We start from the raw sequence: 24,640 nt of genomic DNA on the forward strand, positions 1-24,640 counted from the left end.
GTTGAAAGGTAAGTTACCGATTGGACACTTCAAGGTTGCCGCCATTCTCTCCATTTTACTGTCATCAGAACAAACACCCATCAGGCAACTTTTCTGGTAGTTAACTTTCAGCCCCGACATCAGTTCAAAAATTTTCAAAGTCAGTTTAATTGCCTCTGCGTTTTCCTCGCAATCTGAGACGATGAAAATGGTGTCGTCCGCGTATTGGAGGTGAGAGAGCGCCACCTTTTCCTTTCCAATCTCCGCCGGTTTGATATGGTTAGCCAACACTGCCCTTTTCACTAAAGCATTCAGTCCTTCAGCCGCTACAAGGAAGAGGAAAGGGGAGAGCGGGTCTCTTTGGCGAAGTCCCCTTTCCAGACCGAATTCACCAGCCGGAGATCCGTTGATAAGGATGTTCGCGGAGGCCGAATTCAGACATCCCATTATCCATTGTCTCCATTTCGAATCAAAGTTCAACTGTTCCAGCATGGTATCAAGATAGTCCCATTCAACCGAGTCATATGCCTTAGCAAAGTCAATTTTGAAGAACACCCTGCCTTTTCTCAAACTTTTAGCTTCCTCAATTGCCTCGTTCAAGATGACAACACCATCTAGGATAAATCTCCCGCTTAAGAACGCACTCTGGTTTTCAGAAATAATTGAGCCCATAGCATTCCTCATTCTTCCAGCGAGAGTTTTGGCAATCACCTTATACAGACTGCCAATAAGAGAGATCGGCCGAAAATCCTCCAAGGACAGACATTCATTCTTTTTTGGAATCAAGACAAAGAAAGATGAGTTGCTTCCTCTGGTGAGCTTCCCATTAGTGTGAAATTCCTGCATAAGCCTCATGAAATCCTCTTTGATGACGTCCCATGCCTCTTTCCAAAAGCTAATATTGAAACCATCCGGTCCAGGGCTTTTATTGCTTTCACAACTCCAGACCGCAGCCCTAACTTCCTCCTCCGTAAAAGGCCTAATCAAAAGTTGATTATCCTCCAAGGATAACTTCCTTTTGGCAAAGTTAACTGGAAGATTAGGCATAACCCGCTGCCTTTTTTTGAAGAATTCTTTGAAAAAAGTTGTTGCTTTTTCTTTGACCAACGTCGGCTCCTCGATCCATCTATCCTCGATCATCAGCCCATGGATCTCGTTCTTTTTTCTCCTGCTCACGATGGTTTTGTGGTAGAATCTTGTGTTCAAGTCTCCCTCCTTCACCCACTTTGATCTCGCCTTCTGTTCCAGTAAATCAGTCTTGTTTTTTGAAAAAAGAATAATCTTTGCTTTTGCCTCGTTTCTCCTGCTCACTTCATGCTCCTGAAGACCACTTGCTTCATCCTTCAAATCAAGCCTTTGTAATTCTTCTTTCCACGAATTAATCGAAACATCAATATTCCCGAAACTTGTGCTGTTCCAATTTTTCAAAGCGTGTTTCAATGCCTTCATCTTCTCTTTAAAAATAAAGCAACTCCATCCTTGAATTTCCGTATCCTTCCAGACTTTTTGAACCAAAGGTAAAAATTCTGGGTGGGAGAGCCAAGCGTTGATGAACCTAAAAGGTTTAGGTCCCCAATCGATGGATTTTGTCGATAGAATGATAGGGCAATGATCGGAGACCGTTCTCTTAAGACATCTTCCGTGAGAAGCCGGCCACCACGTGAGCCAAGCGTCGTTGACCAGAACTCTATCGAGTTTACTCTTACATCTGCCGTTCGCTTGATACCAAGTGTAGCATCTGCCCTGATTTTGAATTTCCGTCAATTGGCTTTCTCGAATGAAAGCATCAAACTGCCTCATTTCCGTGACCCCGTAGTTGCTTCCACTGCCGACCCTTTCTCCCGGATTCCTGACTGCATTAAAGTCACCAAGAATACAAAGCCCAACATCCTTGTTTTGAATGACAATCAGCTTAAGACAGTCCCAGAGGTTCGCCTGCTCTGCAGCATCACTTGGCCTGTACACATTGATGAAACAGAGATTCTGTTGACTTTGATTATCTCTCCCGTTGATGACCACCGCTCCCGGCATGTCCCACTTACTAGACAAGGAAAAAATATCTTTGTTCCACGCACATAGTATCCCTCCCGATCTCCCCTCAGAATTCCTAGCAGCAGTTACCAAATTGTTCCTTCCCCACCATGAGAAACCCACACAATCATTCCATTCTGTCAGCTTAGTTTCTTGCAGAAAACACAAATCGACCTTCTGATTACGAATCAAATCTTTAACCTCATTCTTTTTGAATGAGCTCCCCAGACCTCTAACATTGAAAGACATGATAATCATTAAATACACGTCATACCTTCTCCCTGACCTTGTTGATGCTTTGATGGGGACGAGAGTTGCATCGCCATTTCAATGTCTTTAAGAGAGCTTGACAGCCCTAAGCTTTTTCCGAACTTCCACGCCTTGACCCCTTCTTCCAATCTTTATGCTTGGTCTATGTTTGAATACGCGTCGCTCTCCAGACGAACTTCCTCTCCATGGTGTAAAGATTCGGCGTCCATTGGGGCAATAAAATCCCCCCATTTCTTTTTTTCTTTAGCAAGCTCCTGAGACTTGTGAGATTTCCTGGATTTTCGAATTTGCTTGGAACCTCTTCCCGCTCCCACCTCTCTTTTTTCCGAATGTCCTTTCGATTGAAGTTTCCCCTTGTCCGGAACTCTTTCATGGCTCGAGGTTGCTGTATCCCTGATACTTGTGGTCTTAATCGAAGATTGCGTCGAATCTGCTTCAATCTTTGAAGATGAAAGCTGAGCGCTTGAATCCCCTAATTCTTCATCCGTCCTCACCAGCGTTTCACCTTCTACAGGGAGCAATCCAGCTTGAGGAGTGAGGTAATTAAGGATTGGAGCTGTATCTGGGGTTGGAGAAGTTGATTTGCTGTCTTCCGCATTTGCCTTTGCCGTCAAAATCGTGTTTCCTTTTTCCAAAAGGGTCGTTCCGACTTGTGGGGCCAAAAAGGGCGAAACATGGGCCTCCACAGCATGTCTTTTTTCTTGCTGGACTTCCGGCCCAATGGCCTTTGGTCCACTTTGGGAGTTATCCAAATTCCTACTCCGCTCAAAATTAAAATTTTTGTCTGTTCTGGAAACAGTGCCCGCCGCAAAGGAATCGCTTTTTCCATTGGAATTCGAGAAACCGTTAGAGTTCCTCCCAGAATTCGAGGGGTCCCAAGGTTGGGCCACCGAATCGTCGTCCGCCGGATTCTCGATTTCGAGTCCCTTTCCGATGTCTACTTCCACCGGATCCACTGAATTCTCCTCCCATGACCAGTCGGAATCCGTCTCGTCTTCCCTTTGGTCCTTGTTGATATCGTAAAGCTTTTCTCCGAAACCTGGTGTCTCCTCCACTCTTATCTTGAAGGCCTCTCCGTCAATCCTGCAAAGCATCATTCTTCCCAGCGACGAAAAGCCTGTAGAAATCTGAATGTATGCATCGTCAAGCTTCTCTCTCATTTTCGTTTTTTCTTCTATTTTCAGAACCAGACCGAGTTTTGCGCCAGCGAGATGAAAAAATCTCGTGTTCCATGCCTGCATGGGAACTCCAGTCCACTTAGTCCATACAACCCGTTGAAGATTAACGTCGATATTTCTCCATGGCCGAATCCAATCGAACCAGAACTTGCTCCATTCCGCCATGTCGGAGAGAGTCTCCTTTAGCGGTGTCTCGCATAGGCTCTGTAGGAGTACTAAATTACCGCCTAGGGATTTCACCGACAATCTTCCGATGCACTCACAGTTTATCTCTTCTTTGATGTCATCCCAAACATAATCAGATTTGATGAATCCAGTAAATGCCCCTTCGACCCATTGTTTCTCCTCCTCTGAGGTTTGAAAGTGAAGTTCTTCGTCAAAGATCGGAACGTTTCCTTGTCTTTCACCAATCTCAGTCTTCCCGGCTAAGACTTCCAGATATGAAACACCTTCTTTCCGTTGATGAATCGGTAATGGCTTGAACATTGTGTTATTAATTCGCCTGTTCTTGTGTCTCGTCTCTTTTGTCGCGTGTATCTTTGTCTCTCTTTCAAACTTAGGTTTGTAAACCCTTATTTTGTAGCTCCCAATCCACAGAGAATTCAGTTCCTCAAGGAGTTTGTCAACGTTCCTAACCTCTGCGAATCTAACGAAGCCGAACGGCTTACCCTGGATGTCCCTCTTCGGTGGGCAGAACACATCTACCGTTTCCATAACCGTTCCGAACTTCCTTCTGAGAAAGTCACAGCTGCAGTCTTCCGGTATGTTGTTGAAAAAAAAGGTTGTCAGGTTCCTTTCCTTTTCGCCTTGGTTCGTCCCATTCATTCGTCTATACCTGTTATCGACTCTTCCTTGATGAGGTTTAGGTTTTGGCCTAGGGTTGGTTAAAGGTATCTGCCTCGCCGGAGTTCTCTCGGAAAAGGTTCGGACTCCCCCCCTCTTTCTCACCTCTCTCCATTCTCTCTCGCTCTCCATGTCTGTCTTAATAAAATTGATTTTTCGCAAGTATAAGGCTACTATATGTCTCCAATAAAACTTGGAACATCGGAATCAACTGTTGAAGCTATTGTTCTAATATCAAAGTAGAACATTGGAAGAGACATGTATTGTCTACATAATAACAACAACAATTAGTATAAAAATACTCTAACAATTACCATATTCCACTTAAAGATACTTATTTCTTCAAGAAAAAGAGACCTATTTACTTTCTTTCTTTTTTTCCATAAAAAAGAGTCTTATTTAACTTTTTGAACTATCACATCATGCATTTTCTCATATATTTTGTATTTTTATTCTATTTTTTAATTAATAATATGCTTTTATTCTATTTTTTAATTAATAATATATTTTTATTCTATTTTTTAATACTAACACTATCCCTACAAATTGTACATTTATTCTACTTACAATAACTTTAACAATTTTATCTAAAAAAAAATAACTTTAACAATTTTATTAAAAATTTGTATTCACCCTCAAACATGATTCTATTTCGTCGATAGAGGGAGTAATTAAATTGGAAACTGAATTTGGACAAAAGTTATATTGAAATAAGAATTCTTATTTTCTGTTTTATTCAATTTGAAAGAATTCAATAATATATCTTGGCATATGTGGTTAGTATTAACACCAATTAATAAATATTAAATTTTATTGGGAAAGAATAAATAAAATGTTTGCTTCGATTGATATTTTTGTATATATAACGGCGAGTTCAAATAAAAATATATATTTTAAAATATAAATTAAAAATCATTTTCAACCTTTATATCATGTGGTAAGGTGAATTCATTACTTTATTGGATGAATTCATAATTGTGGGTCCAAATTCTATAAAAAATGAATTTGTGATATTTATGATATTTATATATTGTCACAATGAATTTATATATATTTCAAATAAAATTTGTGAAATCTTATTTTTTTTTTAAATGCTTATAGTCTAACTCTACAATCTCACATTTAATCTCGAATAACATTCTGATAAATATACATGTATTAGCTAAGAAGTAAAATATAAGTTTAGTAGTATTTAAATATAAGTTTAGTAGTATTTATTTTGAAATAAATTAAGATTTAGTAATAAATTAATTTGATACAAATATCATAATTTAGTAATAATAATTTATGAAATTAATCAAGTCGTTTGGTACGCAATATGAGATAAAGTGTTATATAATTGATTGATATGTCTTCTAGTATACCATATTAATATCATGTTTGATAGAATGTATTAAAATATTTGTATTATATAGTCCATTGTTTTGCGTGATGTATTAAAAATATATATAATTAATAATGATTGTATTTATAATTTATACTACATGTACCACCTTCCTACGTAGTATACTAAAACATCTAAATTTGTAGTATACTATTTTCAAATTTTTATGTACGAAAAAATATTTTATAGCAAATAAAATATTAAAGTGTTATAAATATAATAATCAACCAAGCCCTTAAAATATGTGTTGTAATATGAGGCTGGTATTAGGCGCTGTCAAACCCAGAAAGCTTTGGAGGAACAACTCACATTCGTTGGCAGTTTGCGGCTTACTTGGAAAGATTCTTATAGCGGATTTCTTTCTTTCTTTTTTGAGGAAACAATTTCAGCAGATTCCCATCCTATATACTATTCCTAAAAATCTATCAATCTCCATGGATGCTTCGCATAAAATAAATCGGATGATGCAATACGGTATCTAATTAATATCATTGATTATATTTTATAGATTTTATTTTAATTCGAATTTCAAAATGAAAAAGAAATTTGTTTTTTATGCATTCAATGAAAGTTCATCTATTTTACTCCAAAATTCTTCGAAAAAATAAGTATTTGTCCGAATTATATAATCTAATTAAATTTTGTACAAGAATTATTAAAAAGAAAATCATACAAATTAAATAACTTTCTATACATCTCTTTATTCTTTGACATAACATTAATACTAACATTAAACGAAGAATCAAACAAAGGTATTTTAGAAATTGAGTTAAAATTACATCACTTTTTATGAAAATAGCCTAATTAAATATTTGAGATATTAGAAAAAATAAAATAAGCTAATATAATTGAAAGATGTTCCATCTGTATATATTAACCATTGCAGATAGTAGAAATCAATAGTTGGCCAAATTTAATTTGTAACTTTTAGCTAAATTTTAGTATTTTGGACAAAATTATCCTTTAATTTATACGTACAAATTATGCACACACTCTCTCTTTCTTTCTCAAACTCAAAGTAAGGGTTAATTTTATAAAGTCAAAGTAAGAGCAATTTGATCCTTTAGTCGAAAGTTGGCTAAAAATTGTTTAAATTAAATTGTGGACAAATATTGATTTTTCACTTTTTTTGTTTGACGAACTCCCACCATTAACACTAATTAAAAGAGAATAGCATTTGATTTATCTAATGTTTGTCATCTATTTGCATAGGGACATTATACTATCATTGAAGATTCCATTTAATATGAATTAGCATTTGCACCAATATACTGCACGAGAAATATTTTTATATTTCTTTATATATATTTTCTTTGTTTCATAATAACTGTTCTACTTTCCTTTTTGAGTTGTTCCACAACAAGTGTTTTATTTCTAAAATAAAAAAAAGGCTCCACCAGTTTTTATATTTTAATCATCTCAACTTTAATTCTATTTCTCAAACAAAATAAAAGTGGGCTCCACCACTTTTTATTTTTAACTTTTTAATCATACTCACTTAAATTTCCATACCGAAATAAGCTAGGACGCTTGTTATGAGACGGAAACTAACTCAATTATCATATTTATAAATATAATTTTAACGAAATATATTTGGGTTGTATATAGAAATAATATAAAAAGTAAGAAAAAGTCTAATAAAAACTGATATTATGAAAAAAGTAAAAAAAAAAAAAATAAGTTAAAAGAAGAGGAAATGAAAATAAAAATAAAAGAGAATTGAAAAATAGATTTATTTAAAAAAGATGAGTGGGGAGAGATTTTTTTTTTAAGTTTTAATCTTTAAATAAATACTCATTCCTTACTTGGACATCTGATTTTAATAGACCACTTCCTAAATGAAAAATCAACACATAACAAATATTCTCACATAACTCATTATTTACATTATATATCATTGTAGTCCACACATAATTATCTCTTTTTCCATTTAAAGAAAATATCTTCATTTTTTAATCTTACTTTTTGAATAAATATATCATCACAAAAAGTTAATTTCTCTTTCATATTTTATTACAAATGATTTGTTTATTAATATATGTGCCCAACCCTTGTGGCCTATTAAATTTGGACGAAAAGAGTATAATTTTTACATTTTCAATTTAATATTTACATAAAATATACTCCCTTCGTCCACCTAAAGTATGATATTTTTGGTGGACACAAGTTTTAATAAAATGACTGGTGATTTTTATGTAGTGGAGAAATGATCATTCGTTATATGAAATGAGTGATTGAGATTGAATTAAGGATGATTTTTTTTGTAAAGATGGAGTATAAAAGATGAGGAAAAGAAGTGGGGTCATCATGTTTTAAAGTATATAAAGTGTCATAGCTTTTGTGGACCACCAAAATAACAAAAGTGTCGTATTTTTCGTAGATAAAAGAAGTATGAAATTAAAGTTCCTGTTGTGATATTTAATTTAATATCCATATCAAATATATTATAATTAGCACAATTTCATAATTTAAAAATAAAAATAAAAATAAATATAAGAAGATAAAAAATGTGATAAAAAGAAAAATTATATATAATTTATAAATATACCTTCAATTTTATTATAATCACAAAATTATCACTCAGTTTTAAAATTAATTTTACATTGAAAATTGTCTTTGTAATATATATTATAAATTACAGATATAACAAAATTAAGTATTCATAAATTAAAACATAAGGATCCGTCCGAAGAAGTTACACTAAACTAAAGCGACCAAAAATTCATTAAGGGGGAGTTTTTTTTAAGTGATAGTAGAACGGATTAATATAACGAAATATTAAATATTTAAAGGAGAAGTAATTAATAAGTTTAAAATTAAATTATTTATTAAAACAAATAATAAATTAATTTTATTGTATCTATTTTGTCATTCAAAATAAACACCATTTAACCAAAAAATGGAAAAGAAAACTGAAGGAAGAATCCAACTACTTTTCAGGTATCGCGCAGCTCAGGAAATTGCCCAAAATACACAGTAGCGGAGAAATTGAGCTTAAAAAGAATAAAAAGGGCAAGAAAGAAGCATTTTAAAGTGCCAGCAGATTATAGGACCACTTTTGGTAACATAGCATTCATACATACATAATTATTGCACACTCCACAACGGCTATTGCCCATCTTATTTATTTATTTTAGGCTTTTATTCTCTACATCAACAATTGCAGGCATCCACTATTTGATATCTATACGCTGGGTGTATCACTATTCATTTATTTATACATGAGTTGAAAATAGAAATGAAAATGGCGTCATAGCTGAATTTAATAGTTTGGTGTGTGGAAAAATAACGAAAATAAGAAGAGTGAAGACGTATTACCTGTATGTGTATCTGTTCAAAATGAAGCGACACTTACCTTCCTCCAACCAACTCCTACTAATCCCTTTCTCTCTCACACACTACACACACATCATTCATCTATATAATTTTCTGCCACTCATAGCATCAGCCCCCTAATTCCCTTTCATCATATTCTCTCCTCCACTTTCTTTCAATTCGTGCATAACTTAACTCAGCAAACATAGCTAAGTTTTCCGAAGTTATGGCGGAGGAGGAAGCCAAGAAGGTTGAGCCGGCGCCGGCGCCGGAGCCCTGCTCCGAGGCTCCCCCGCCGGAGCCGGTTGAAGCTCCTCCCAAAGACGTGGCTGAGGAGAAATCCCTCATTCCACCTCCCGCTCAAGACAAACCTGATGATGATTGCAAACCTCTTGCCGTAGTTGAAAGTAATTCACTTACCTTAATTAATTATACTCCATGTTAATAGAATTAGAGCTTTTTCTCGTAATTTTTCCTTCTTCCGGAGAAAAAAATACACCGTATGTTGGTCTGCAAAGATATACTAGTTTATGTTATTTTTAGATGAATAAATCTTGCTGCGTCTGAATACATTTTTTTCTCAACACTTTCTCTTGAATTCGACCTCTTAGTTCCTTAACTCTTACTAGTAATTCATATATTTTGCCTAGGGCAAAACTGTTGTGGTTTATGCCTTTTCCTTTATGCTGGTTCTGGTTAAAATTTTTAGTATGAGAATTCGACTTTATTTGGGGCTCGGAGGTACAAACAGAAAACAGTTGTATCAGTATGAGAGCAGCAATTAATTTGAGTAAACATATATTACAACTGTTACTAATTTGTGAAGAATTTCTGTTTGTATTGCCAGAACCTGAAAAAATTGAGGAGATGAAGCATGAAGGATCTATGGGCAGAGGTAGTCGGTGATTTCATTTTGATGGAAATTCTTGCGTATGAATTAGTTAAATTTGAAAAATTATATAATTATTTTGATGTAATATTCTCAGATGCTGAGCTTGCGCGGCTAGCGACAGAAAAGAGATTGTCTTTAATCAAAGCGTGGGAAGAAAGTGAGAAGTCAAAAGCTGAAAACAAGTTAGTGCTTTCTTCTTTCACTATCCCCTCTTTCATGATATCTATAATTTGTCTTGGATGATTACGTTTATTTTTTTAAAATTGAATTCTCGGATTGTGTTGCCACCATGCATGAATGATTATGTTCTTCCATATTAACGCATGAAAACTCTGTTAACTGCAGACTGCAGTGTGAAACTTTATATGTTCAACCTTTGGACTTACCTCATTCCTAATTTAATGATGTTGCCATGCATGATTACTTTATTTTTTCTTTCGAGGAATTAGGCTTTGTGTCTCACTCACTTTTTCTCTGAATTCTCTCTCTCTGTCGATGCACCTTTTCCTTTTTTTTTCTCTCTGAAATCTCTTTCTACTTTTTATCCATGGAGTAGATCAATATTGAGTGCCTTTGTTTCCATCTTCTTTTTAGAGTTTTAAACAAATGAGGTTTAAATCCTACATTTTTTAACTCTAAATTTGATGATTGGTCTTAGTGATCTGTTCATAACCAATTCATAGGATAGATAGAAAAACCAATCTTAAGAGTTTTGAACTACAAATTCATCATCAAGAGTTGATACATCAAATGCCAAATATGGATGTAAAGATGATACTGACTCTGGTTACTGCAGAGCCCAAATGAAAATATCTTCTATTGCGGCTTGGGAGAACAGCAAGAAGGCGACTTTAGAGGCCGAGCTTAAGAAGATCGAGGTACATACTTGTATAAACAAAATTTTCGATTTGGGGGCTAGTTATCATCCATATTCTTGTTTCTTCTACAGGAAAAATTGGAGAAAAAGAAAGCAGAGTATATAGAGAAGACGAAGAACAAGGTCGCGCTAGTCCACAAGGCAGCCGAAGAAAAACGAGCAATGACTGAAGCCAGGCGTGGGGAAGATATTCTCAAGGCAGAGGAGATAGCGGCGAAATATCGTGCCACCGGAACTTCCCCAAAGAAACTGCTCAGCTTCTTTTGAAGCTGAGTTTTATCTGATTGTGAAACTGAAGTTGCATTTTTGCATTTGTCTTGCTTTGGATATGTATTTACCTTTCAGATGTATTGTGTGGTAAGTTGGGTAGAATTGATATTTGTTTCTCATTAGCATGTGTGCATAGAGGCGTTCATTTGTTTATAGATTCATTTTGGGAAAACTCATTTATGTATGTATTTATGAAAAAAAGTTGTCAGTTTGGAAGCTTAAAGTATCTTGATTCAGTTTTCTTATGTGCTATGAAAGGTTTTGAGATAATCGCCCTTTATTCAAACCCAAATAATGTTAATAGAAGTTCCATTAATGGAACCTGCATTGCCTCTTCATTACGAAAACACAAAGGATAGGAGTTAAAGGAATGGTGTAGGTGGACTGGGTATTATTTAGGCCTAAAGTTTTAAGATGGAATCTCACTTCTAGATTAAGCTTGTCACACACTTGATTTTTTTAAAAATATGATTTGGCGTGTGAGTGAAAGTGTCAATCTAAAAGCCCGGTCTCTACAAAAGGCAAGCGTAACATCAAAAGGTTTATATCCATTGATAAGTTGTCAAGAGTTTAACCATAAAATAATCTTTTAGCCAACCCATCAAATAAGTGGAAGATTCAATAAGCTGTGAAATATTACTTTGCCATAACGTGATATGCTTCAATGCAAATAAAAAGTAACACATCCAGTAGTATTTGTTTTTTTTTTTTTTTTGAAATAACATCCAATAGTATTTAACTTTCAAAAAATTGCTAAATAAAATGTATTCCATGCCGAAATTTCACAAGTATCCCCTCGCTCAGGGCCATCGCATGAAAAACTATAGATGAAATCTGTTTTATCTGACATTAACTTGGAACTCCATGCATCTTTAAAGCACTTTTTATCGAATATTTTTTAGATATAAGATACATATCCTATCAAGAAATTGAATATACTCTCTCGTCCATGAAAAAACTTTCTGAGAGGAGAGTGTCACAAATTTTAAGTAAATGTATTATAATTAGTATTGAGACATGAATAAATTCCTTTTTGAATCGTCTCAATTAAGTTGATGAATTTCCTCATATGAAATCAATGTAAACAAGTAAGGAATTATCTAATCACTTAACTATTTTTTTATGGGATCTAATCATTTATTTATTTTATTATTAAATATATTTTAAATATTAATTTCTTAAATTTGGTGTTGAAATGAAGTTGATCAATTAGTTGGGAGGACGAATGAAGTATGTTTTAAATTTTTTGAGGTAATCATATTGAGTTGTTGAGAAAGGGAAGCGGGGGAGAAGAGATAAAGATAAGTTGTTGGTATAGTTTTGAATACAAGACTAAAATAAAAAAGGAAAGAGAAGTAGTGAATAACTTGTTATGGAGGGTGCCTGCCTGGGAAATGAATAATGTTTTTTTCATCATCAAGGCTAGAGGGGCCACCACGTTTCATGTGAGCCTAACTTGCACACTGTAGGGGACCTCAATCCGTCACGTACAAATTATCTATAATTATATACTCCCTCCGTCTATGAAAGAACTTTATAGGAGAGAGTGATACGGGTTTTAAGAAAAAATATTGTTGAATGTATTGAGAGTGGAGAAAAGGTAGTTGAGTGTATTGAGAATGATGAAAATGTGTTATAATTAATATTGAGAGTTGTGAAAAGTGAAAAGTAAGAGTAATTATAAGTGGTGAGGTATAATCCAAAAATAGGTATGAAGTTTTTTTGTGGACGTCCCAAAAAGGAAAGATAGGAAGTTCTTTATTGAACGGAGGAGAGTATTTTTTATTTTTTATGATTTTTTTGATTACATTGTTGATCGTGAATAAATAACAATTTGCCGTGAATAAATTGTGATTTTTCATGAATAACACGATAAAAGTTCCAAAGGGGACATCAAGCGGTGCGAACTCCTGTCTACGAACAAATAAGTCTAGGGTTCAAATCCCTCCGCTTCCCCTCCCCAAAAAGTAAAAATAAATAAATAAATAACACGATAAAAAATAAAATAAATTTTACCCAAATCATTTTCAATAAAATTCCCGTAAATAACTACATGAATGATTGTGAATAAATATTGATTGGTCATTAATAAATATCGGTTAATCGTAAATAACCATGATTTTCATGAATAATTGTTTAATTAAAATCAGTATAAATTGCACTTTTTAAAATGGATCAATTATACTTCCTTCTTCCCAACTAAATTGATCAACTTCTTTTTGACACGAAATTTAAGAAACTAATGTCTTAAGTGTACTGGTATATCCGCTCGTGCGATGCACGACCGACGACCAATACCGAAATTAAACGATATTTTAAATAAATAAATATGCATAGTAAACATAATTTAAATATAAGTAAATGTAAATATAAATCTCAATAAAAAAAATTTAAAATTATCCACGGCATAATCTCAATAAAAAAACATGAATCTAAAAATATTTGAATTTTCAATTTTTGAAATACCAATTAATTACTCCCTCCGTCCCAATAATGAAGACACACTTCATTTGGGCACGGAGATTAAGGAAAGGTAGATTAAGGTGTTAAAGTGTTGGGGACCACCTCTATTAGTGTAGTTGATTAGTTTTAGTTTAGTGTATTTGTTTATTTCTATTTAATGTTTTAGTTGAATTTTAAATTTTGTAATTTCATAAATTTTGAAAATTTTAATTAATTTAATTGAATTAAATAAAAAAATGTCCAAAATTTAACACCAAATGAAAAATTGAGTCTGACTTGTCCAGTTTTTTTTAATCGTTTTTTTTTTTTTTCCCATTCTGACTTGGGCAAATGAAAATTTAATCGTTTTTTTATTCAATTCTGAATATTGAATAAAAATTCAACACCAAATTAATCAAACACAAAAAAAGGCGGCTGCTCCAAATAAAAAATGAAAACAGATGCACAAATTCTTTAATAAAGTGCTCCAACACCAAATTTCATTTTTAACTCAATTTTCCCACCAAATTTTTACAAGCAACCTTATAAAAGGCCAACTCCTACCAGATTTCACATAAATTCTGTCTTAGAAGCTCCAAAGCCAAAAAAAGAAAAGAAAAGATGGGAAGAAGGAAAGATTTATCAAGTCAAGAAAGGCAAACCATGGCCTTGTTTCTTCTTCAAAATTCTACTAATGGGAAGCTCCACTATGGGACTATTACTGCTGCCATGGCGAAATGGGGGTGTTGTCGGAGCTCCGTCGCACGTTTATGGCAGTCTACAAAAGAGGAACAAGCACAAGGTCAATTAATAATTGTTCAAAGCAAAAAAATCAACAAGGTTAGAAGAAAAAGAGTGCAAATAGATTTAGAACTCATCTCTAGTTTAGAGTTGCACAAAAGGGGGACCATTCGAAGACTAGCCACAAGCATAAATTGCTCAAAGAGTACAGCGGGTAGATGGATCTCAAAGGGGCTGATCGGAGCTCATTCAAGTGCAATCTGACCAGATTTGACGGCCCCCAACAAGTTATTGAGGCTACGGTTCTCTCTCTAGCAGATTGAGAACCGTAGGATATGCAATGTCCTAAAGTTCAAGAATATGCACAATATAGTGCATGTTGATGAGAAGTGGTTCTACATCACCAAAGCAAACCACAAATTTTACTTGACTCCAGAGGAAACTGATCCACATCGCACATGCAAGAGTAAGAAGTTTATCAAAAAAGTTATGTTTAGTTGTACAGTGTGCATGCCTTTATTCAATGAAGGTGGGAGTGTGTTATTCGATGGCAAGATAGGGATTTTTCCTTTCACTCAGATGGTACCAGCCAAAAGAACAAGCAAGAACAGGTTAGCTAGAACAATGGAGGAGAAGCCAATTCAGTCCATCACTAAACAAGTGATGAAGGACTCAAGATAGCTTAATTGAATATAATTTCAGTTTGTATTCTGTTGCATTCAAATGTATGCATGATAGCTTAATTGAAGTTAATTACAGTTTGTTATGCCTTTAAATACAGTTAATTCCAGCAATTATGGCCAAATAGCCCCAATTTGCAAGCAAAACTATATATATACAGCAAGATAATGCAATGCCACATATTAAGGACAATGATCCAGATTGGAGACCTGCAGCAACAGTCAATGGCTTTGATATCAAGATTGTACATCAACCTCCAAATAGCCCAGACACCAGCATCAATGACTTGGGTTGGTTTAGGGCTATTCAAAGCTTGCAAGTACAGTCAGTTGCCACAAATGAGCATGAGCTAGTAAAGACAGTTGAAAAATCATTTGAGGAGCTAAGTCCTCATACTTTAAACTCTGTTTTCTTGAGCCTACAGGGATGTTTAACTGAAATTATAAAAGTAAGAGGGCAGAATTGTTACAAGCTCCCACACATGAAGAAGGGAATGCTTGCAGACAAGGTGCACTTCCAATGGCATTAGAAGTGCAAAAGAGCTCGTGGAAGAGTGCATTGGCTATTTAATTGAAAAAGGAGTGGTGGAGGGCATAGACCAACTGAAAATGCAGTTGGGATTAGAGCCTCCTCCATTTGAAGCAATGGAGGCAGCCTTTAATCAATTGAATATGATTAAGGATGCCTCCATTTAGTCTAACGTAACATGATTCTCTTCAATATAATAAAGATCTTGTCATTATTCTTTTTATTTTTGTACACTACCGGACCACAATTTATTTACTTTCTATCTTTACTTTTAATAGAGTGGGACCCACCCATTTTTCACTCATAATACATTTTTATTTAATAATTTTTAAAATTCGTGCCACTTACAAATATTTATATTTTTGTGAGACGGGAGAGTATTCCTATATTATGTACTCCAAATTTGACGGTAAAATTTAAAAAATCAATGAATGTGATGGCTTATAATATATGACTTACGGAGGAGATTGGTACTACCGCCAACAGCGCTAAATCGTCGGGCCATATCGGGCCACATTTACTAATCTATTATCCTATAACTTTTTTAGAAAATCAAGGACATAATAATATTATTTTAATTAGTGAGACATGTTGCATCACGATGCTAATACAAATACAATACCAATGTTCACTCAGTATATGAGTTTATGGGCTCTAGATATTTGAGATGTTAATGTTCGATGAGGATTTGAGTCGCTGAGAAATTCCTTGACACTCAACTTTATTATACAAAAACAGAGTACTAAACTAACGAACAAATTTGAATTAATTAGCTGCAAGTGTCGTTTTCGGTGTCACCTCAAATATATCACTATTGACCTCAAATACGAATGTAACCAAACTCAACTCCAAGATTTATGAATATAATCATCTCCTCTATGATATTGATCATTATGCTCACAATTTCACCGGAATAGGGAAACAATATTTCTTTGAAAACACTTGTCTTTTGTTTACAACAATTTATATATGAACTATTCAGCCAATCAGAAACATCAAATCACTATACTGCTACTGCGAGAGTGATATATAATTTATTTCCCATTTATTAGTTTAATGAATCGTCTACATAGAGTTGGATAGACAATTAGGGTTGGGAAAATGTGTTGAACTCTGGAGGAAAATGATGAATTGGGATGTGGATGTCATCAAATAAACAAGTATGATCTTCAAGATTTGAGGTATGACCCAAATCCTGATCCAAGCAAAGCCAGTCTGCAAAAAAAAGCTTGGGTAAACTCAAATTTGGAGATTTGTCAACCTCCATTTTAGCAACTCTTTTCTTGAGATAAGAATGCCAGTAGTTCTTTATCTCGTTGTCACTTCTTCCTGCTAAATGCTGCGCTATCTGAGACCACCTGTCAAATTCATTTTTCACATGGAGTATGTATAATTAATTAATGGGAAAGCTAGCTAGCTAGTCTTACTTGTTGCCTAATACTTTATGAAGGGTGAAAATGGTGTCTTCCTCTGCCATGCTAAAGGCGCCGCGCTTCAGCCCTGGCCTTAAATAATTGATCCACCTTAATCTGCAGCTCTTCCCATTCCTTTGTAAACCTGCAGATTGAATTAAATTAGTATGAAATTGAGGTAATTAGATGAAGATATAGTATTAATTAATGTGAAGTGACCAGCATTTATAGCAACGGAGGTCCAGCAGCCATGCCCATGCTTCACTATATAGTTTCGCAGCCTCTCGTCCTCGTCTGGAGACCATAACCCTTTCCTCTTACCCATCAATTCTCTCGATATGATAATACTTCACAAACCGAGTCTAGTCTTGTATATATATGTGGATGTACAAGGATTACTTAGATTTTTAAAATGATTTCACATTAACTACCTCTTTCATCACGTTAATCTTAATTTTTAACCCACGGCTTTAATTAGTTAGTGACTATGTGTCCTCTTTCAGGAAGACCATAAACAGAGTTTACTCCAACAGTATGTTAGTGCTGTGTCATTAAGCAGGCTTAAACCTACTTGACAGCCACTATTAACTTCGTGGGCCTCCTAATCACCACCTAATCTTTTATTTACTACTAAATAATCCCTTAAGCTTCTCTTACTTCTAACTAACCGCGCATGGGATGGGACTACAATTCAAGCCTCTACTAAAAATCTAACTTCGGCATCTATATATTGTGTGCTTTGATTTAAGTGTGTGATTATATCAAATTAATTTCAACATTTCATTTATAGGAATAGGAACCATATATGTATATTTTTTTCGTTCTTGTTGTATTCATAGCGACGCATAAAACTAATTCAAGAGTTAAGGTTGAAACCACGTTTAATCGCTATGGATTAGAACAAGCTCATGTTAATCGACAACCGCCAACGAAACGTTATGAAATTAAGATGGTTTAGTTATATTTGGTATCGTTTCTATTCTATGTATCATCTTCCTTCTTAGAGACAAAATTAAATTGTGTTGGTTTATTTCTATCATTAAATCATTATTACTAAGAATGCTAATATCATCGATGGATGTCGATTTACTGAATTGAGCTTTAGATCTTGTCATTTTAGTCCTAGTTGACATGACCTATAATGTTCAATGGAGAGTCTTATTATAAAGAGAGAAAAACAATGCGATCAGTTTAATGTATAGTTAAGGTAACAACATGTGGGCTTAACCTAAATCATCAATGCAATGGTTGGTCAGGAATTAATTGATCTAATCGCCATCTTTCCCTAACCACATCGATGTATTATTTTGTGGTAAATACATGGTAATAGTGTGCAAGTGTTAATTAAAATGATATATATATATATATATATATATATATATATATATATATATATAGGTAGGGGTGGGCTATAATAAAAACACATCTTTTTGTAAAAACTAAAAACGGCTAAAATGTATGAATTCTATGTAGAACACGTATGAATTAGCTGTGTAACTGTATGAATTGCGAAATTCATACGTGTTCTACATAGAATTCATGCATTTCGCAATTCATATAGTTACACAGCCAATTCATACGTATTCTACATAGAATTCAGCCGTTTTTAGTTTTTACAAAAAGATGCGTTTTTATTATAGCCCAACTCTATATAGGTATATATATAGAGTTCAATTTGGTAACTTAAAGTTCAAAAGAAGAAGAAGAAGAAAAATGAATGAATGAATATATTACGTGTACTAGTCATAATTTGGTATATGCATCTGTGAGAAAATATTTCGTAATTCATAAATTTAAATGGAAGCGTACCGCAAAATATCTATAAATTAATAGCCTTGGGATTTTTACTAATTTGAAAAAATATTAATAGATCGATAAATTAATAAAAGTAATAGTAATTTATTAATTTATAGAGTGTTTTCTTAATTATAAAAATTACTATAATTTTACATCAAGTTATAATATGTAAAAATAAATTGTAGATAATGTTTTAATGTATTTAAATTAAATAGATTGATGCATATTTAATTAAATAAATTCACACATTTATCAATTCATTGTAACTAATAAATATTTTCATGCATCTACCAATTCATTGAATCTAATTAAATATTTTCATGCATCTACAAATTCAACGTAACTAATAAAATATATATTCGAGTATTATCTAATACATTGTAACTAATTATTGCATTTGGAGAAGTCGACACCAAAGCTTTTAGATGCAATTAGATAAAATCCACCTAAATTTGAATTTCAAAAAAAAATATATAACAAGAGCTTCATATTTTAACAAATTGTCGTAGTATTCACTATTGAAACATTTGATATTGATGGGACATATATATTTAGAAAGTGGTTTTTCAAAAATTTACAATTATCTTATTTATATTAATATTTTTTTAAACTGGCCCACGATCGAAAAAATTATTAATTTATCAAGTATTATTTTAAAAATGTTTTACTATTCTAGGCTTCCTTAATTGTGGATTGTTATATCTTTGACCAATCAAATTAGATCTTTTACAACTTGCAAACTGCAAAGCCATGCGCATAATTGAATAAGTATATATTCCCTTGTTGCAAAACTAAACTAAAGTTTCACATAGATCTTGTAGCGAATCAAATCAATGTGTTGATACAAATTTGGAGGGTCTTTTCATAATGAAAAGTGGAACTTGAAAGTTGCATTAACAATTCCATTTTCTGAAATCCTATTAATGGCTGTACAGCCTAATTTCTAATGGTATGGATAAGTTTTATATTGTAAGAAAAGTAAAATTGCTAAAAAAAAGTGAAACAGAGAACAAAGCATGCGTTTTTCTTATCACAAGTGGTCTTAAAATATTTGAGAGTATAACTTTTTAAGTAAAAGCTTAGAGTGAACAAAATTAGTAAAACCACACATCAAAGAAAAGTCATGTATTGTTTTTTATTAGTCAAAATCTACACAAATTGGACTCTCTAAAGTAATAACCACTGGAAAACGACTTGCACTGCTAACAAGAAAATCATGGGCTGTAACGATTTGATTAAAATAAAAAATAAAAAATGACCCTACTAGTCAAGATGAAAAGTCCTCGTCAACTTTCTCCACTCTCTAGGAAATGCAGTAGTTGAGGGTAACTAGAGATGCCAATTTATGTAACAAAGTATAATAAGTTCAAACATGAACATAATCACAATCAAGATGAAAAATCCTCCTCAACTTTCTCCACCCTCTAGGAACCATTAAAGTTGTTCAACGTTAATGCCTGCACCTATATAATGAGTAAGAATCAATTGAGTATACAGTAAATAAGATAGGACTCTTGCTCTTGTTGAGAAATCATGTTTCAATGTGTAGGAAAGGTGGTGTACTACTATTAACTATGATAACTCTATCATATACACAAAACAATCCTAATAAAATGATGTTCTATTTCAGTTTCAACACATGATTCGAACATTGAAACTGGTGCACATAAAATTCAGCCAAAAAATAATATGATGATGCCATCATCATCAAAATCTTTTAACTAAAAATCATTCTATACACGTATGGGGTAGGTTAGTTTACAAAATCTGATGGCTCCATGCCATATACAACACTCAAATCTTACATGGTGTAGGATCATGTTTCCAATTTCTAATTTGCCTCCTTGGTTAGCCAAACAATTACACATGACACCATAACAATAAGTAATACATGAAAATAGAAAAAACAGGAAAAGGACTTCATAAATAAACAACAAGATAAATCCTGGAATAGAAGTAAGGCTAAGTCAGGTGCCCAATTGAGAGGAAGATCACGAATCTAATAGGGTCAACATAGAAAACAAGTTCAATGTTCTGAATTTTCTTGGAATGTATCTAGATATGAAATAGGGTTCAAATTCTCCTCCTCCAAACCTGGGACTGGATACACTAACCAATTCATGATCATCAGTCGCTATCGTCTTTAGTTGTGAGAGCTTTAGAAGCCCTGCACTCTATGGATGAATCATGTTGAACTGAAACCTGGATAGCTGCTGCGGGATGGTAGATATAACAGGTCCATATCTCTGTGTATGATCAACAATGAGCTCTATAAGGAACATAGGACTGCTACATAAAGATGAAACTGACTATAAATGCTCAGAAATGGTCTGATGGAAAAGGAATAGAAATGTTTATGAACTCAAAGGAATGTTTCACACTGAAAATAGAGCTAGAAGTTAAAATGCCAGTTCAAATGTATTCCAAAATGCTCCGTCGATGTGAAGAATACAAATCAAGACATGCTATCACAAAGTTGTAAGAAAGTAATTCTTTCACTGAAAAAATAGGAAACAAGGTGTAGATAATGGAACCACTTAACTTGCTACATCTCTATCTCTATATATATATATATATGTGTGTGTGTGTGTGTGTGTGTGTGTGGGCCCCGGGGGGGTAGCAGTAAATCTTCTAGAAAAAGTACTAAATCTTTCACACACCTGAACATTGTCATATAGTTCAAACAATGGAACAGCTAGAAGTTTTAAGTTCTTCGGCACAGCAAAATACTCTCGTTCAGACAAGTGGACAAGGAAGAGCTTCTTGCACTCCTGCATCAGCAAATTGCAGCAATCAGTACAATTCCATGGCAAATGAATGACAAGTTTTTTACTGGGTGTCACATGTTATTTTACCTTAGGCTTTGTTATATGTGGGGGACAGTAAGGATACATGATTGTTTCAAAGTTTGGTCTCCACCAAATTGCCACACACTCGCCAACCTGCATGAAATTTGAATTTTCTCTTAAAATAATTTCCAAAGCAAAATTCAAGCGGAAATAGATTGATAGGCGAATAATGACCATGAAGCAAGTAGTCATCACTCTTCTTATAGTATAGCCATGTGGAATCAGGTTACTCACGACAAAACTTAGCTTTTCTTAAGACAGTTATACCAAAACAAACTAACTAATAGAAAGGCCATCAATCTGATACCACAATGTTGCATTGATCCCAAACCTCAGGTGCCTATACATTAAAAAAAAAAAAAAAAGCCTAATTAACTATGACTCTATTTTGAAAACAGGCTCCTCAAGATTTTTCTATCTTAAATTTACGAGTTTTCTTCAATTTTTACCTGCCAATCTGGCTGTAGAGAAGGTGAATTAGCAGCAAGTTTGCTAGAGAGCTTCCGCTTCAGACCTTCAATTTCTGTAGAGTTGAATCGAGGGGTAAAAGGAAAAAAGTAAGATTGCATTAATTTATACTAATACTTGCTAATTAAAAGTCTGCTACGGCACCTTATCTTTCTGACTTTATTTGTTTATTGGAATTGACAGCAACAAAAGGTTATACCACATAACAAATAACAGATAGCACTCAAGTAAATATCATACCATTCTCTCCTGGCTTCAATCTACCACCTGGAAGTTTACAAAATGTATTTCCAATTTGCAAAAGAAGGATATGGGGATGATTATGCTCTTGGACCTGGAAGTTTAGAAATTTATCACTATCAGACAAGTAAAAAAATTGATAACAGTATATGGAATTGGATGACAACAATCAATAATGTTGATTTTGTGATAGTTATTGAATCCTTGAAGCAGTATAGAAATAACAGATCTAGCATCTTAGATGAATGAACTCCGATTCTACCAACAGAATCCTCCAACAATGCAGTGTTATTAGACTAACAATATTTGACTAAAAACCTTCTTACATGTACAATATTTGACTAACAACCTTATTGTACCCTAAGCTGAAACCAAGCATATTAGTTTTTCTACAGGAATCAACACAGATAATGATGAGGCCACATCAAACACACGCTATCTTCAACAACGCAACTTCATGGACACAGCAGCAACAAAATTGAGGAAACACAATAACAAGAAGACAGACAGACCTCGGGCTCATTAGATATTTACTTAAGCAAATTGGCTAAGCAATGAAAACATTCATCAGGAGGGACTCAGAGACAATAATGACAATGGTCAATCAATAGAAGTTTGTACATTTGGCTCCATATTGAAAATTCATTTGGGCATATCACACCACCGGAAACAATTGTTTCAATAAAGCTTAAATCAGTGTGAATATGATATCCGATCAAATGTAATTAAAGAAGAGTGAAAAAATTCTCGTGTCGTTTGAAGTAGAACAATCTATGAAGATCTTCACCAAACTAATTTAACATTAAAAACTTTTTTGCATACTGACAGCAATAGTAAACACAAACTGTAGATTTCTTAAGAAACTCAATTTCTTGCTTGAACATACACAATTATGTCAAAAAGTAATTTAACAACTAAATTAAAGCATTTGTGTTGATTTGATTGCATTCTAAAAGTTCATAAACTCATAACCTTTTTGGAATTAAGAATGCAACAATATCCACTTCGCATTGATAGTAATTTGTTATTCCTCTAATATCTAACTAAATCTCATGCAAGAACAAAAAAGGAATGATTATCAAGCCGTGAAATCTAGCTAGTGAAGACATTTCCACAATTAATTTCAGACACTACTTCTTCAAAACAATAACTAACAAATCGCTTTCTAAGTGAGAAAAGAGATCTCCAAGAAGTTTGTGGGCTGAAAATACAGAACCCCGGTAAGAACACACGAAAGTTTACAAAATGTAGGATAAAAATGCATACCAGCAAAATACCCTCGACACTAGTCCTCATGCCTTCCTTCATGTAGCTGCAAAACAACAATCAAACGAGAGATTCATTAAAATCTTGCAGCATTTCTAGGTCAGGCACTAAAACCCTAAATCGAATTACTCAAGTCTGATCTAGGGTTTTACTCACACGTGCCAGAAAACCGCAATCATAAATATTAAAACGAAAACACAAAAAGGAAACAAAAGACGAACTTGACTTTCATGCGGGCAAGGCGATCGGCGACGGAGGTGTCTTTCTCCATCTTCGGCTCTTTGGTGCCGAAAGTGTAGCTCGAAAGAGGATACGTATTTACCACCGGCGAAGTCACCATTTCCCCCTCTTTCTCTGATTAATTATTACTTTGTCTCTTGCCGTAAATTATTGCAGATTTGCGGCAATGGATTTCTTCTACTTTGCGCAGAATTTGCAGCGGGAATGTGGAAAAATTGAGGGCGTGTCGCTTCCCCGCTCTGCAAATACTCGAAATGATGTCGCAACTCTTCCTCTGTATAAATAAATGCGACTTTGCTACTAATTGGAAAACTTCGCTTCATTTATCAAAGTGGGTACTCGCAAGTAGGGTTGTAAACGAATCGAATAATTTTGCTCGATTCGAGATTCGATTCGAAATTGCCCGATTCGTATTCGAAATTATTCGATTCGTATTCGATAACAAATATTCGATTCGATTCGATTATTATTCAAATACGTATATGAAATTATGATATTCGATTCGATATTCGTAGATATTCGATTCGATATATATATAATATATATATATATATATAAATATAATATTTTAATTATAATTATTTATATACATATATATATATAATATTTTAATTATAATTTTATAATATCTTATTCTGATTCTAATTGTATATATATATATAGAATATTAACATTTTAATTATAATTTTTGTAGAATTTAATTTTTTAACCCTCTTTTTTAAAAAAATAGTAAAAAAAACTATTCTAACCCTAATTGGTTTCTACCTGTCGGGCCCCCATTCCCAAAGATTTGAAACCATTTCAATTTCCAAGCTTCCAGCGGCGCTTCTTCTCCTCTTCTCCACCCTCTCTGCGCCGCCCTCTCTGCGCCACCTGCAGCGCTCGTTACCGGTCGCCAGCAACCCACCGCCTCGCCTGCATCAGTCGCTCGTCGCCT

The 24,640-nt window shown here is 33.9% G+C and overlaps 3 protein-coding genes across 4 annotated transcripts; 1 reads left to right on the top strand and 2 right to left on the bottom strand.

Annotated features, from left to right (window-relative positions):
• The first annotated feature begins 8,773 nt into the window (after positions 1–8,773).
• LOC130993489 (remorin-like) lies at positions 8,774–11,262 on the top strand. Its single transcript, XM_057918394.1, has 5 exons — positions 8,774–9,407; positions 9,848–9,895; positions 9,987–10,074; positions 10,689–10,770; positions 10,842–11,262. Exons 1-5 carry the CDS (start codon positions 9,227–9,229, stop codon positions 11,034–11,036), a joined length of 594 nt encoding a protein of 197 aa, XP_057774377.1. The 5' UTR covers positions 8,774–9,226; the 3' UTR covers positions 11,037–11,262.
• Positions 11,263–16,334: 5,072 nt separating this feature from the next.
• On the bottom strand, positions 16,335–17,210 carry LOC130993490 (transcription factor LAF1). The gene is made up of 3 exons (XM_057918395.1): positions 17,063–17,210; positions 16,859–16,988; positions 16,335–16,789 (listed from the first exon to the last, which is right to left on the bottom strand). Exons 1-3 carry the CDS (start codon positions 17,166–17,168, stop codon positions 16,519–16,521), a joined length of 507 nt encoding a protein of 168 aa, XP_057774378.1. The 5' UTR covers positions 17,169–17,210; the 3' UTR covers positions 16,335–16,518.
• Positions 17,211–20,540: 3,330 nt separating this feature from the next.
• LOC130993491 (pre-mRNA cleavage factor Im 25 kDa subunit 2) lies at positions 20,541–24,002 on the bottom strand. 2 transcript variants are annotated; one of them, XM_057918397.1, is made up of 7 exons: positions 23,685–24,002; positions 23,464–23,509; positions 22,198–22,291; positions 21,939–22,012; positions 21,496–21,582; positions 21,301–21,411; positions 20,541–20,886 (listed from the first exon to the last, which is right to left on the bottom strand). In XM_057918397.1, exons 1-7 carry the CDS (start codon positions 23,801–23,803, stop codon positions 20,815–20,817), a joined length of 603 nt encoding a protein of 200 aa, XP_057774380.1. In that variant the 5' UTR covers positions 23,804–24,002; the 3' UTR covers positions 20,541–20,814. The 2 variants fall into 2 exon arrangements, with proteins under 2 accessions (XP_057774380.1, XP_057774379.1); XM_057918396.1 differs by having other exon boundaries at positions 20,840–21,411; positions 23,685–23,997.
• Between the last annotated feature and the right edge of the window lie 638 nt (positions 24,003–24,640).

The sequence above is a fragment of the Salvia miltiorrhiza genome, chromosome 7 (genome assembly GCF_028751815.1).
Source record: "Salvia miltiorrhiza cultivar Shanhuang (shh) chromosome 7, IMPLAD_Smil_shh, whole genome shotgun sequence".
NCBI classification, from domain to species: domain Eukaryota; kingdom Viridiplantae; phylum Streptophyta; class Magnoliopsida; order Lamiales; family Lamiaceae; genus Salvia; species Salvia miltiorrhiza.